This window comes from Panicum virgatum, chromosome 5N (genome assembly GCF_016808335.1).
Source record: "Panicum virgatum strain AP13 chromosome 5N, P.virgatum_v5, whole genome shotgun sequence".
NCBI classification, from domain to species: domain Eukaryota; kingdom Viridiplantae; phylum Streptophyta; class Magnoliopsida; order Poales; family Poaceae; genus Panicum; species Panicum virgatum.
In genome coordinates this window covers 39,099,188-39,110,456 of record NC_053149.1, presented here as the reverse complement: position 1 = coordinate 39,110,456, position 11,269 = coordinate 39,099,188, and the positions used below count along the sequence as shown (strand labels likewise).

Here is an 11,269-nt window from a genome sequence, read left to right as displayed (position 1 = left end):
TCATACATGATCTCATAATTATAACATTTTTACTACAGCTCCACCATATAATAATTAACCCACTATAAAATTTTTACCATAATTAGACAACGGAAACTATATCTATAAATTAATTACAGAAAAATATATATATAAAATTACAGCAAAAAAATTATACTAAAGTATACCATATAATATGTTTACTGTGTAGATCTACTCATGTGGAGTCTAACAAAATTGGATTTTCTATTTTATGATTTTTTTGTGATTTAATATGATTTTTCAAATATTTAGTCAAAATAAATATAAAAGAAAAAGAGAAAACCGCTGCCACGTCACCCTGAAACCGCTCAAAGTAGGTCGCACGAATGGTTTCGGAAGTTCGAGGAATCTAAATAACCGGTTTTGTGATCTAGAAAAAAAAAACGAATTCGGTCCAAAGTTGAGGGAGACGGAAATGACTTTTTCCTTGACAGAGTGACACAAGTTTCCCTTGCCTGGACCCATCAATTGGCCCGGCCCATCCGCAGTGGAGCGAGCCACCTTAGGCCCCCGAAAGCTTTCTTCACTCCCCATCTCCTCCTCCTCCTCCTCCTCCGGCGACGCAAGCATCTGCCGCCGCCCGCCCGCCTACTGCGCCGCCGCAGAGGTCTCATCCTCGCCTTCCTCCGAAGGGCAGCCGGAGCTCCCAGAAGCGCAGCCATAAGCACAAATCATGTCCGGTACGGGCTAAATCCTGAAGCCCTCCTTTCTCCCTTCTTCCACCCGCCAGGCCCTTCCCCTTCCCCGCTTTGCTCTGCTGCTAACTGCTTCTTTGCTTTCGTATGGTTGCGATGGGTGGCGCCCGAAGACTACGAGCAGGAGCAGGAGATGGAAGTGGAGGCGCTGCAGGCCATCCTCATGGACGACATCAAGGGTTCGTGATGTCTACCTTTGTTCCCCCCGTCTTTAGTTCCCTGCTTCCTCCAAGCTTTTGTTTCTGGGAAGTCGTCCTGCGGATGCAAATTTCTTGTGCCGAATTTAATATTTGTCCCGTTGAGTGCTGGTGCTGATGCAGAGATCGACCCCAGCGAGAGTGGGATCGCCACCACCGCCCGGTGCTTCCAGATCCTTCTCTCCCCTCAGGTATTACTCCCAACCGAGTCCAGCGTCTGACATGGCACACAGCTCTCTTAGGATTCTGCGACTGATGCATGTAGTGAAGTTGAGGGCTGTACGTTTAAGCTCTGCAAGTTGGAGAGACTGTTGTATTATAAGTGCTACATTTGCTACTCTTTTGATGTTTATTTCCCAATTTAGTTACTGGCCCTTTCCTGTTTACATTGTTGCCAGGATGATGATTTTGACGAGTCTGCTTATGTTCCAGGTAAAACTAAATTCATAGTTAGACACATATCTGGTCCTGATGATCTGATATAAAATTCTAAAGACAAACTTTGCAAATACACCATACGTTTATCTGATTTAGTGTGATTGTGTTATCTGGCCTTGATTTGCAGTTCAATTGGCTCTGATCTTTGCGCATACTGAGAAATACCCAGACGAACCTCCACTGCTGAATGTCAAAAGGTTTTTCTATTAACCTTGTTGGCCAGCATGGCATAAAGCAAACTCAGACATCATGCGAGCGATACATTTCTAGTCATGGTTTCAGTTCATGATACCCTTGGTATGAGGTGTTTACTTACTGTATTCCCAACTCTTGCATTGGATTGGAACGCATTCATGCAGTGTGCGTGGAATTAAACCAGATGATCTTGCATCCCTGAAGGAAAAGCTTGACCAGGAGGTATGCAAATACTCAGCTCCAAGTTTGGTGTTAATCTCATATAGCTAGAATTTTCAACTGTGTGCAACAATTGAAGCTCATTCTTTTTTAAAAAAAATAGATAGTTAAGGATGAGCCAAATAAGTATGGGCAGTAATTTATATTCTTCAGGCAGAAAACTATAGTTGTTGTCAACCTCTAGTTTGTTATACTATCGTGGCTTTCTAGGATTTGTAAAGTGGTCATTGTGGATTAGTTTCACTGGTATCGTACGTGCTCAAATATGACCAGAGCATGTTTCAAGCTTATTATTACTTTGTGAGGAATATTCATTATCTGTCACCTGATATGTCATCTCATATTCTGTTGAGCCTCCCATCATTAGGCAACAGAGAATCTTGGCATGGCTATGGTCTATACTCTCGTTTCATCAGCCAAAGAGTGGCTAAGTGAGAAATACGGTCAGAACGGAGGTGACGAGGAACCTGAAGAAACTGAAGAGAAAGAAGAGGAGGTATACATATTTCCTTATATGCTCTGCATTTCCTTTTCTATGTAAGAACTGGGTTCGGCTCTGTGTGTGCGTGTGCGTGTGGGATTTCCTGTTGGGTATTTAGTGCTTCACCGCTTGTCCTGCTGAGCCACTTAAATGCGAATTTCAGTATATCTTACATCTTGTATTATGGAATCGTGTATTATTTCTTTTTTGGTGAGTACCATTGCCGCACAGGATATTTATAATTGAAAATGTGTTTTCTCTCCATCTTAGGTCATTGTACCCCATGGTGAAGCTGTTACTGTGGAGAGCTTCCTGGCATGGAGAGAACGTTTTGAAGCTGAATTGGCCCTACAGCGTGCTAAGTAAGCATCCAGTAAATTAGTTTCAAGTTAGCTTTCTCTCAGTGACTACATGGGATCTCTTGTAAACATGATATGTTTCCTTTCGATGGCATTTGATTCCCAACTTCTAAGAGTACCCAAATGTGTGCTTAGAGATAATGTTTCACATTTTCCTGACCTGCAGACTTATGCCAGATTCAGCCCTTACAGCCCCAAAGGAAAAGAAACTCACAGGAAGACAGTATTTTGAAAGTGGAAGGCATGCAGTGGTACGTTATCCGAGATTAGAAGTTTTCCCCCTCTTACCTGAATATAATTGCAGTATAGTTACAGATATGCGTAACTGTTGCTGCCTATCATATCCTCCATTTGTTTGTGTATGTTTCTTGAAGTTCTACCTTTCATGGAACTATCTTTTTCAGAAAGGAGCAAGCACAGTTGCAGATGAAGATGAGGAAGAGGAGGAAGACATTGAATTTGACGATGATTTTGAAGGTACAACTTTCTAGGTCAAAACTATTTGTTTACATACATTAGATTTAATTTGCCAGTAAACCCTCACTTACAAACCTGTTACTATAATATACAGATGATGAAGAGGACATGCTTGAGCATTATTTAGCCGAACAATCAGGGAAGCCAACAGCTTAGGCTATAAGGCCAAACAGAAGTACCTTCATGGGCTGAATTTACTTAGGAAATCCAATGTGGTAGTATGTTGTGGGTGAAGCACCAGAGCTCGCTATTTTGTGTGATTCTCATCATTTGGTTGCCTCCTGGTGGACCTCTTTAAGCTTCTATCCAAGGCAAGGTTTACTAATATAAGCTGAGGGTGTTGGAAGGTCAAGCTGCATCTACATAATGTACTTTGCTGTATAACTTCTGGTCAGGTGTAACATGTATGTTTACTGTGGAGTGTTGCAAAATTTTGGAGAGACCTTGATGATAATATATGAAATGCTATTATTTTTGCAGTTCGAACTTAATCACCATGTAAAAAGATTGAAATGGATCTCTCAAAACTATGACTTCTTTCAGATTCATCTTTGAGCTCAATAGTTTATCAAAGTTCGATTTGTCTTGCCTTATGGGGATTCAACAATTACATATAGCAGGTTCATCGGAGTCATTGCTAGATCTACCTGTAGATTTACATCTGTTACACAATTGTCAACCTATCAGTGGACTAACAAGTATGGGCTATGCATACAAAAGAATTGCTTCTATTTACTTCCCATTGAAATTGATGTTTATAACAATGGATAATACATCGGGGATCTACAACCTGAGCTGGCTTTCCTTCCAGATCAAGGGAAGCTCTTGTGAGTCACCCATTTTCTAGCATAAGCCAAGGGTGAATTCCAAGTACTTTGCATTTTGGAGTGCTCCACGATTTATAGTAGCACAAGCTGAAGGTGTCGAAGCACTTAGCAGAAAATTATATTTTCCCCCTGCACAGTTGCAGGACACTCTAGTTGTAGCTCCTTGACTAAATCAAAGGTCTAACTAGACACATCCTTGATCGGTCATGGCTTGGGCAATATTATGGAAAGCACAAATGTTGGCACCATGCACCAATGACCTGCATAAGGAGTGGTAGAGATCAGTTTCTGGTCTGAACCAGGCGATAGTATCATCCGTTTTATTTCAAAGCACAAGAAAACAAACTCAGGGTTCTCTTTCATGATTCCATAATCTTGAGCAGCTTTGATTGACCTTTCGTATGTTTGCTTTATTGCATCCTGCTTAAATCCAACAGAAAAAGAAAACGAAAAACTCAGAAGACATCAGAATTTGGAAAACAATAAATAAAAGGAAACACATAGGCCCAGTGGCAACAGTCTGCAGCAGGCTTTACCTGGATTTTATTCTCAAAATCCTCCACCGACAACTGCATCAAATTAAACTCGGGGTTCAATTCAAGTTCTCCAAAGGCTACCTGGTTATTGTTCGAAACAAGCAGAAACTGTGAGTGAATAGAAAAACACGCAACAGTTTCAAGCCCTATGTACAATAATACAGACATATAATGATCTCAGCCTATATGTAATTGTCATTAACGTCGTGTGACAGTTGGAAATTGCAGCAACGACAGGCTTGGAAAATGGTGCACTTGAATTTTTTGGTATTGTAAAACAAGGCACAAAACTGCTCTGCCATCATATAACTCCAGGACAAATGAATGGATTTGTAAGAGAAGTCAGGCAGTGCATTACCCCACCAGCAGCAGTTGCCTTTGCTGGAGCAACAAGGACTTTTGCCTTTCTTAGGATATCAACTGCTTGAACGGTGCATGGCATATTTGAACCTGCAGTTGGCAATTCTTTTTATCAGCAGATGATAAGTAACAAAAGAGCAATCGAAATGACGAAGTTCAGGAGTTCATACACTCTATAAGAACACGGCAACCTGATTTAATTATTGCGACAGCCTCCCCTTGGTCAATTTCATTATGTGAGGCACAAGGAAATGCAACATCACACTGCTCACTCCATGGTTTTGCATCATCTATATACTTGGCATGTGGATATGATTTCAAGTACTCCCTGTTTGATTAAATGGAGAAATATCTCAAAACTCCAACATATATGAACTATACACAAGGGAAAGGCATGTACCCACTTGAGGCTCTTTTGCTGAGCCTTAATATCCCTAAGAAGTGAATATTTCATATAATCGAACCCATCTTCATCTACCAAATAGCCCTTTGAATCTGCAACAATATATGATAACCGACAGTTGGGCCTTCATTAGAAATGCTAGTTATTGTAATATGACTATTTTTCTGTAGTAGGTGCATCCATAATCTACCTACTCGTTTGGTATAATTCCTTAAAACAAACCGAACTTCGAAAGTCATTTGTACAGTTGTTCAAAGAATGCTAACAAAGGCAAACCTATAAATAACATACGTGTGTATTACCTGTAAGTTTTTATTTTGAAAGCATAAATGAGCACTACTAAATTGTACATGTTACTGATGTGAAATTGTGGAGTTGTGGATAGGCAAAGTGGCAAACACATATGAGTAATTATGATAAATCTGCTTAAATACAGGTATCTCTGATACCAATAATAATAACATGCTCTTCCAAATCATGATACCTCAGGTATGTCCTATGTTTAATCCAAAAGATTTTGAGTCTGGTTACCTGAGACTGTAACAGGAATGGCTCCACATGACAGAAGCTTTTCCAAAACATGCATTGCTATCTTTCCAGAACCACTGATCACGCATCTGCAAATAACATGAACGGTGTGAAGATACATGGTTAAATTATAACATTGATAAACCAAACAGATCTCTGTAAGAAACCTTAATCCTTTAAGCTCTTTGTTCATTTCAGCAAGTAAAAGACGTGCAAAAAATACCTGCATGAATACAACGGATTCATCATATGGTCCAATCAACAAAAGCAGAACAAATATTACTTGTGAAGTAACTATGGCACCCACAACTAGCTGCAATCAAAAGAAATTTAACGTAGCAATTTACCAGCCCATATCCAGTAGCTTCTGTTCGAAAACTTGAACCAGACCAGAAGATTTTAGGTCCTGTAAAATTTCCCTGCATAAGCACGACAGTTGAAATCTACAGACAAGAGGAAAGTGATGAACCAAAGGAGAAGCAGAAACAAAACAAATAGCCACAGAGAAGGCAGAAGGAGCCAGCTATTGGTATGTTCTCCAAACGACAATGGAGCAGTAACCCCCCACACATCAGCTGATTTAGATTACGTCAAAAAAAATTGTTTGATTGGACAAGTGCCCTATTGTTGCCCGCAGGGAGACAAATTATCAAAAGCAAGAGTCTAACATAATTTTGCAATAACCTAACTACGGAACATCAGTCCCTTTATTTTGTTTCTTTGGACAACAGTCCTTCTGATGTGTAGTGATTCTAGATGTCTAGTGAGTCTGACGCTAACAACCAGGGTACAAAATATAAAAGACACCTGCAGCAGCAAATGGGCATTATTTTTTATATCATTAACTTCAGAACCACCAGTGTACCTGAAAATGACCAGAAAGGCATCTATACTGCCCAAAAAGGTAACCCATTTCCCTTGGACCAACACCAATGTCTTCAGCGGGAAAATCCTGCAAAAATATGTTGAAGTATGAGCTACTGATATAGACTAAGAACTGTCACTGATTCGTTAACTAGTATAAAAATGGATAAATCTAGTGACTGGGTATCATGTTTGATTGGCAAGTACCTGATCAGGGCCCAAATATCTATATAGCTCATCCATGAAACTTTGACAAAAACGCATTATCTAGCATGAAGAAGGTTCAGATTTGCATGCGATAAAAAATATTATTGTCCACAGGAAATAAAGTACAGCACACATACCTCATTATCACTTTTACCCTTTGGATCAAAATCACTTCCTCCAGCAGCACCTCCAAGTTTATATAACGACAAAGCATTCTTCAAAGTCTGTATAGAAGAAAATCAATATTGGAAAGGCATGTTAAAGTACCGCCATAAAGAATGCAAACATCAAAACTCATATAACTTGGTCCATCTGCATGCTACTGAATGCTATCTTCTTTTGGCACATTTGCATGGGTTGGGAGGAATTTATACCTCCAGTATTAAGCAAATCGCACCCATGGCTTTAGAGGCAAATGTGACTTAGTCAAGGTTGCAAGTTTACATCACTGCATGCACTTGCGTAGTTTTGCTATTGAATGGTACTTCAATGCCTGGCATCAATCATTACTTTGATTTTAATAACGACTATCATTAGAAACAAAAAAAAGAACCAAAATAGCTAACATAATTAAAACATGTTGTAGCATAAAATTAATTAACATGAATAGTGCATTTTAGACAAGTATAATATTACATGTTCAAAGGCCAGAAACTTTGCCACACTTAAGCTCATGGATGGGTGAAACCGAAGACCACCCCTGCATGGACCTAATGCCTGACTGAATTGCACACGGAAACCTCTATTGACATGTGCTTCACCTCTGTCATCAATCCATGGTACTCTGAAGATAAAGCATCTCTCAGGTTCCAACAAACGCTCCAAAATTTGAACATATCTGAAACATTGCCATATGAAACCATGTTACATTCAAAGTTTAGGAATATTATTTCTAAGGAAAGAGTGAGGGAGAGTTCAAAAGTTACTGAGTGTTCTTCACCAAAACTGGTTCCAAGGAATGAACCACCTCCTGGATTGACTGTATAAATTCAGCTTCATAGGGATCCCTCCTTAGGACAGATTCAAGTATTGATGCAGCTGTTTTCGACAAAGCTGGAATGGACCATGCAAAAATGCAGATAAAAATTTGAGAGTAAAGTCATATGTCATGGAGTTGTTGATCATTTCAAGGGGTGAGATAGCATAGTGTTTTTTTTTGTTTGACAAAAATGGACCACACTGAGATACAGGGTACAAAGGAAATGAAAGCGCAGATGATATCAGCATATAGCATGTAGTTACTAATAAATTGTAGTAACTTCAAGGAAAACTGATAACTCCACTCCTTAGAGAACGGAACCTGGAAAGCATTAGTTCCTTCAAGCTACGTTCATATTCTACTAGAACATAAAAGCACTTGCCCAGCTGTGTATTGATGGCACAGATCCAAGCATTTCCTTAGGATTGGACATGCTACACATAGCATGATAAAACATGTCGGGACAAAGTTTATCTTGAAATCATGTTATCTGCTTCTCACAATGCAGTATCCAAGATTAAAACGGCAAGTTACATATTTTGGAATATCGAAATGATATACTAGTTTTATAAACAAATTTATTACACATTGCCAAGTTTTTACAACTGTCCACATGTGAAACAACAGTATAATTGCGGACTGGAAGCTTATCTTGCAAATCATGTTATCTACCTCTCACAATGATACATGATTAAAACTGAAAAGTGTAGTTCCTCAAATACCCAAATGATAGTCTTAGGAACAAGTTTTATTATGCACTGCCTAATCTTTACAGCAGTCCAAAAGTGAAACAGCAGTATAATTGTGCACTTGAAGATTATCTTGAAATTCATGTTATCTACTTCTCACAATGGAGTATACCATGGTTCTCATGGCGTCACCTAGGTGACAAGGCACTTCCTTTGTTTTGGGCTAAGGCATCGCCTTAGCCCACCTAGGCGGCTAGGCGGTGGTGACTCACCACACCTCGGCTTACCGCCGTAAGAACCATGGAGTATACACAATTAAAACTGAAAGTTCATATATTTCCTGGAATATCCAAATGATACGCCAGTTTTAGGAAAATTTTATTACACATTGCCTACTCTTTACAACTGTCCGGAGGTGAAGCAGCAGTATAATTGCAGAAGCTGAGTCAACAAGCCGACAACACCAACCTTTGACATAGACCGGCCTCTCGATCTCGGGGGGCTGCAACTTCTCCTTGGAGGCCATCTGCAACCGAAGGGCCTCCTTATGCAGCAAGCTATTGTTGTGCTCCTCAAGCGCACTCATCTGCATGTTCCTGCTTCCCTCATTGCCATACGGGTTCCGCCGGTGCTTCCGGCCGTACTCCTTGCACACCGAGCAGAAGATCCTGGGGGTGTTGTCGTGCACGGCGACATAAGCCCACTTGTAGGTATCCGCCCACTCCTCCCGCCATTTCTTCACCACCTTCTTCTTCTTCTTGGTGTGCGCCGAAGGCAGCCGGAGTATCCCGTCATGCTCCTCCCCGTGCGGCAGTGGTGGCTGCGGCGCCGGAGGCTGCGCATGCCCGTCCACGGCGCCAGAGCATGGGATAAGGAGGGTCTTGTGTTCGTCGGTGGGGACGACGTTGTCGTGGTGCCCGGAAGCGACGGCGACGAGGTCTGCGCCGGAGAAGGAGGGGTCGTCGCCCGGGCCGATCTCGAGGTCAATCTCCTCGCCCATGCCGCGCACCATGAGGTGGTGCTGGTGCTGCCGCTGCGCCTGCCGCATCAGGTTGATCTCATCCATCGCAGAGTTCATGCACGCGCTCGCTGCAACATGTGGTGAGGCGAGGCGAGAGCGAGGCTCAACTCGCCGCCGGCGCCAGCCGGGAACCGAGGAAATCCGGTTCCGATTGGCGCGACCGAAATGGGGGATTTTGGCGCTAGGGTTTTGGGAATTGGTGGGTCCGGTGGATGGCGAGGAGGCTGGTGCCGAAGATGGCTTCGCTCAAGCGCGGAGGAGGAGGCGTCGGGGCGTCCGACGACCGCGGCGGAGACAGCGGCCGGCGAGAGCGAGCCGAAACTGCCGCGGCGGCCGCTGGGCGAGCGGCGGGGCTAGTGTTCCGACAAAGCCGCAGCAAACGGTTACACGACAATGGCAGCGGCCGTGCGGGACCCGCGAATCCTGACCGTCGGTTGGCTCCAAACGGTCGAGATCTGCCGATAACCTAACGGCGTGTAGTGTGGTATATATTCTAATCTTGGTGAGTTTTGATGTAAATTTATACTGGTAGGTAACAGTGGTTGTTTTAAGAAGCAATTTAAAGTCATGTTTAGAGGAGCTAAATTTGAATGCTAAATTTCAGCTAGCATTTATATACTCCCTCATTCCCTAAATATAGTGTTCTGAAGTTTTTAGGATAGATTATGGGTACGTAGAAAAGACTCTCCTACCCCTAATTATTAAGCATTGGGATTTTATTTGAGTAACTAAATATATGCTAATTAAAGTAGCATGTCATTTCTCACGCTAGGGGCAGACCCAGAATTTGAGAGTTGGGTATTCAAAATTTCAAAAGATGTAATTTCTTTTGACAGCTCAAATTTCATAAATTACAATGATAAATTTTAAAACAAAGATCGAATTTATCACTAGTCCTCTCACATTGGGCTCTGTCTTGATTTCGCTCAGACCTGCTTCTGCTTGCTCGTCCATGCCCTACATGTGCACAACTGCTAGAGCAGCGGAGCTGTGGAGGCCCTACCACGCTAGGCAAAACAACAGCGCCACGCCCTGGCCGCGTGCTCCACGTTGTGCACGCCTGAGCCTGCGTCCCTGCTTGGCTGCGGCGCTGGCCTGGCCGTTGTCCGCATCTCATGGCCCGCCCAGCTACCACGCCTGTGCTGCCGATGGTCTGCCCGGCCGCATAGCCCCTACTGTCATTCGTCCTTGCGACCGACGAGTCCCTACCTTCATCTGGCCTTGTCGATCGCGCCCTTGCCGACAGGATCGCCGATTTGAGGAGCTAGGGTTGTAGTCTGCGGCTGTGGATTGGGAAATTGAGGGGCCGAGGAGGCACACGGTCTGCCGGCCGTTAGATGGGAAGAGGTGGGATATAGGCTACTATAATTTTCAACACCAAGCAGAAACTAGAAGTTTAGAAGCCCATTATATTGTGTAACATTCTTATTTTTATTTATATACATATGTTGCATTGCATATATTATATATAAAAAGTTATGCTAAAAATAATGGGTATTCACTTGAATACCCTTACTACCATGTAGGCTCGCCACTGTCCCATGCACCTCTCCCCATATGCACCTCTCTCTACATGGTTGCATGCACGTCTTTCTATTGGAAAAGATCTGGAAATGATGCATAATTAAAATGATTGAATCTACTCTCAACCCAGGATGTTTTACATTTGAGTACAAAATTTGAACTATAGAATGCCTTACATCTCAAGACGAAGGGGGTATAAGCTAAATTTTTTAAATTTTAACTAAAGTTTAGCTATCTTATCAGTATTTC

The 11,269-nt window shown here is 42.2% G+C and overlaps 2 protein-coding genes across 5 annotated transcripts; one reads left to right on the top strand and one right to left on the bottom strand.

Moving 5' to 3' along the window:
• The first annotated feature begins 496 nt into the window (after window positions 1-496).
• LOC120672468 (RWD domain-containing protein 1-like) lies at window positions 497-3,624 on the top strand. Its single transcript, XM_039952873.1, has 11 exons — window positions 497-701; window positions 830-895; window positions 1,037-1,104; window positions 1,312-1,345; window positions 1,479-1,548; window positions 1,711-1,768; window positions 2,133-2,261; window positions 2,517-2,608; window positions 2,772-2,856; window positions 3,010-3,082; window positions 3,177-3,624. The coding sequence occupies exons 1-11, from the start codon at window positions 695-697 to the stop codon at window positions 3,236-3,238; spliced, it is 744 nt and encodes a 247-aa protein (XP_039808807.1). The 5' UTR covers window positions 497-694; the 3' UTR covers window positions 3,239-3,624.
• An 8-nt stretch (window positions 3,625-3,632) lies between these two features.
• Window positions 3,633-9,869, bottom strand: LOC120672467 (NADP-specific glutamate dehydrogenase-like). 4 transcript variants are annotated; one of them, XM_039952870.1, is made up of 15 exons: window positions 8,944-9,864; window positions 7,734-7,860; window positions 7,444-7,645; window positions 6,945-7,031; window positions 6,808-6,867; window positions 6,602-6,688; window positions 6,084-6,155; window positions 5,904-5,959; window positions 5,740-5,825; window positions 5,210-5,300; window positions 4,976-5,133; window positions 4,804-4,895; window positions 4,446-4,526; window positions 4,256-4,329; window positions 3,789-4,169 (listed from the first exon to the last, which is right to left on the bottom strand). In XM_039952870.1, the coding sequence occupies exons 1-15, from the start codon at window positions 9,551-9,553 to the stop codon at window positions 4,094-4,096; spliced, it is 1,959 nt and encodes a 652-aa protein (XP_039808804.1). In that variant the 5' UTR covers window positions 9,554-9,864; the 3' UTR covers window positions 3,789-4,093. The 4 variants fall into 4 exon arrangements, 2 of the variants coding, with proteins under 2 accessions (XP_039808804.1, XP_039808805.1); XR_005674140.1 differs by adding an exon at window positions 7,182-7,300 and having other exon boundaries at window positions 3,633-4,169; window positions 4,976-5,825; window positions 8,944-9,869; XR_005674139.1 differs by lacking the exons at window positions 3,789-4,169; window positions 4,256-4,329 and having other exon boundaries at window positions 4,456-4,526; window positions 5,206-5,300; window positions 8,944-9,865.
• Between the last annotated feature and the right edge of the window lie 1,400 nt (window positions 9,870-11,269).

Coding starts and splice junctions, on each gene's coding strand:
- LOC120672467 (XM_039952870.1), bottom strand. CDS start 9,553: ATGAACTCTGCGATGGATGAGATCAACCTGATGCGGCAGGCGCAGCGG. Junction 4,896..4,975: donor TTGCCGTGTTCTTATAGAGT/GTATGAACTCCT, acceptor TGCCAACTGCAG/GTTCAAATATGCCATGCACC. Junction 4,330..4,445: donor ATTTTGAGAATAAAATCCAG/GTAAAGCCTGCT, acceptor GGATTTAAGCAG/GATGCAATAAAGCAAACATA.
- LOC120672468 (XM_039952873.1), top strand. Junction 2,262..2,516: donor CTGAAGAGAAAGAAGAGGAG/GTATACATATTT, acceptor TCTCCATCTTAG/GTCATTGTACCCCATGGTGA. Junction 2,609..2,771: donor TTGGCCCTACAGCGTGCTAA/GTAAGCATCCAG, acceptor CCTGACCTGCAG/ACTTATGCCAGATTCAGCCC.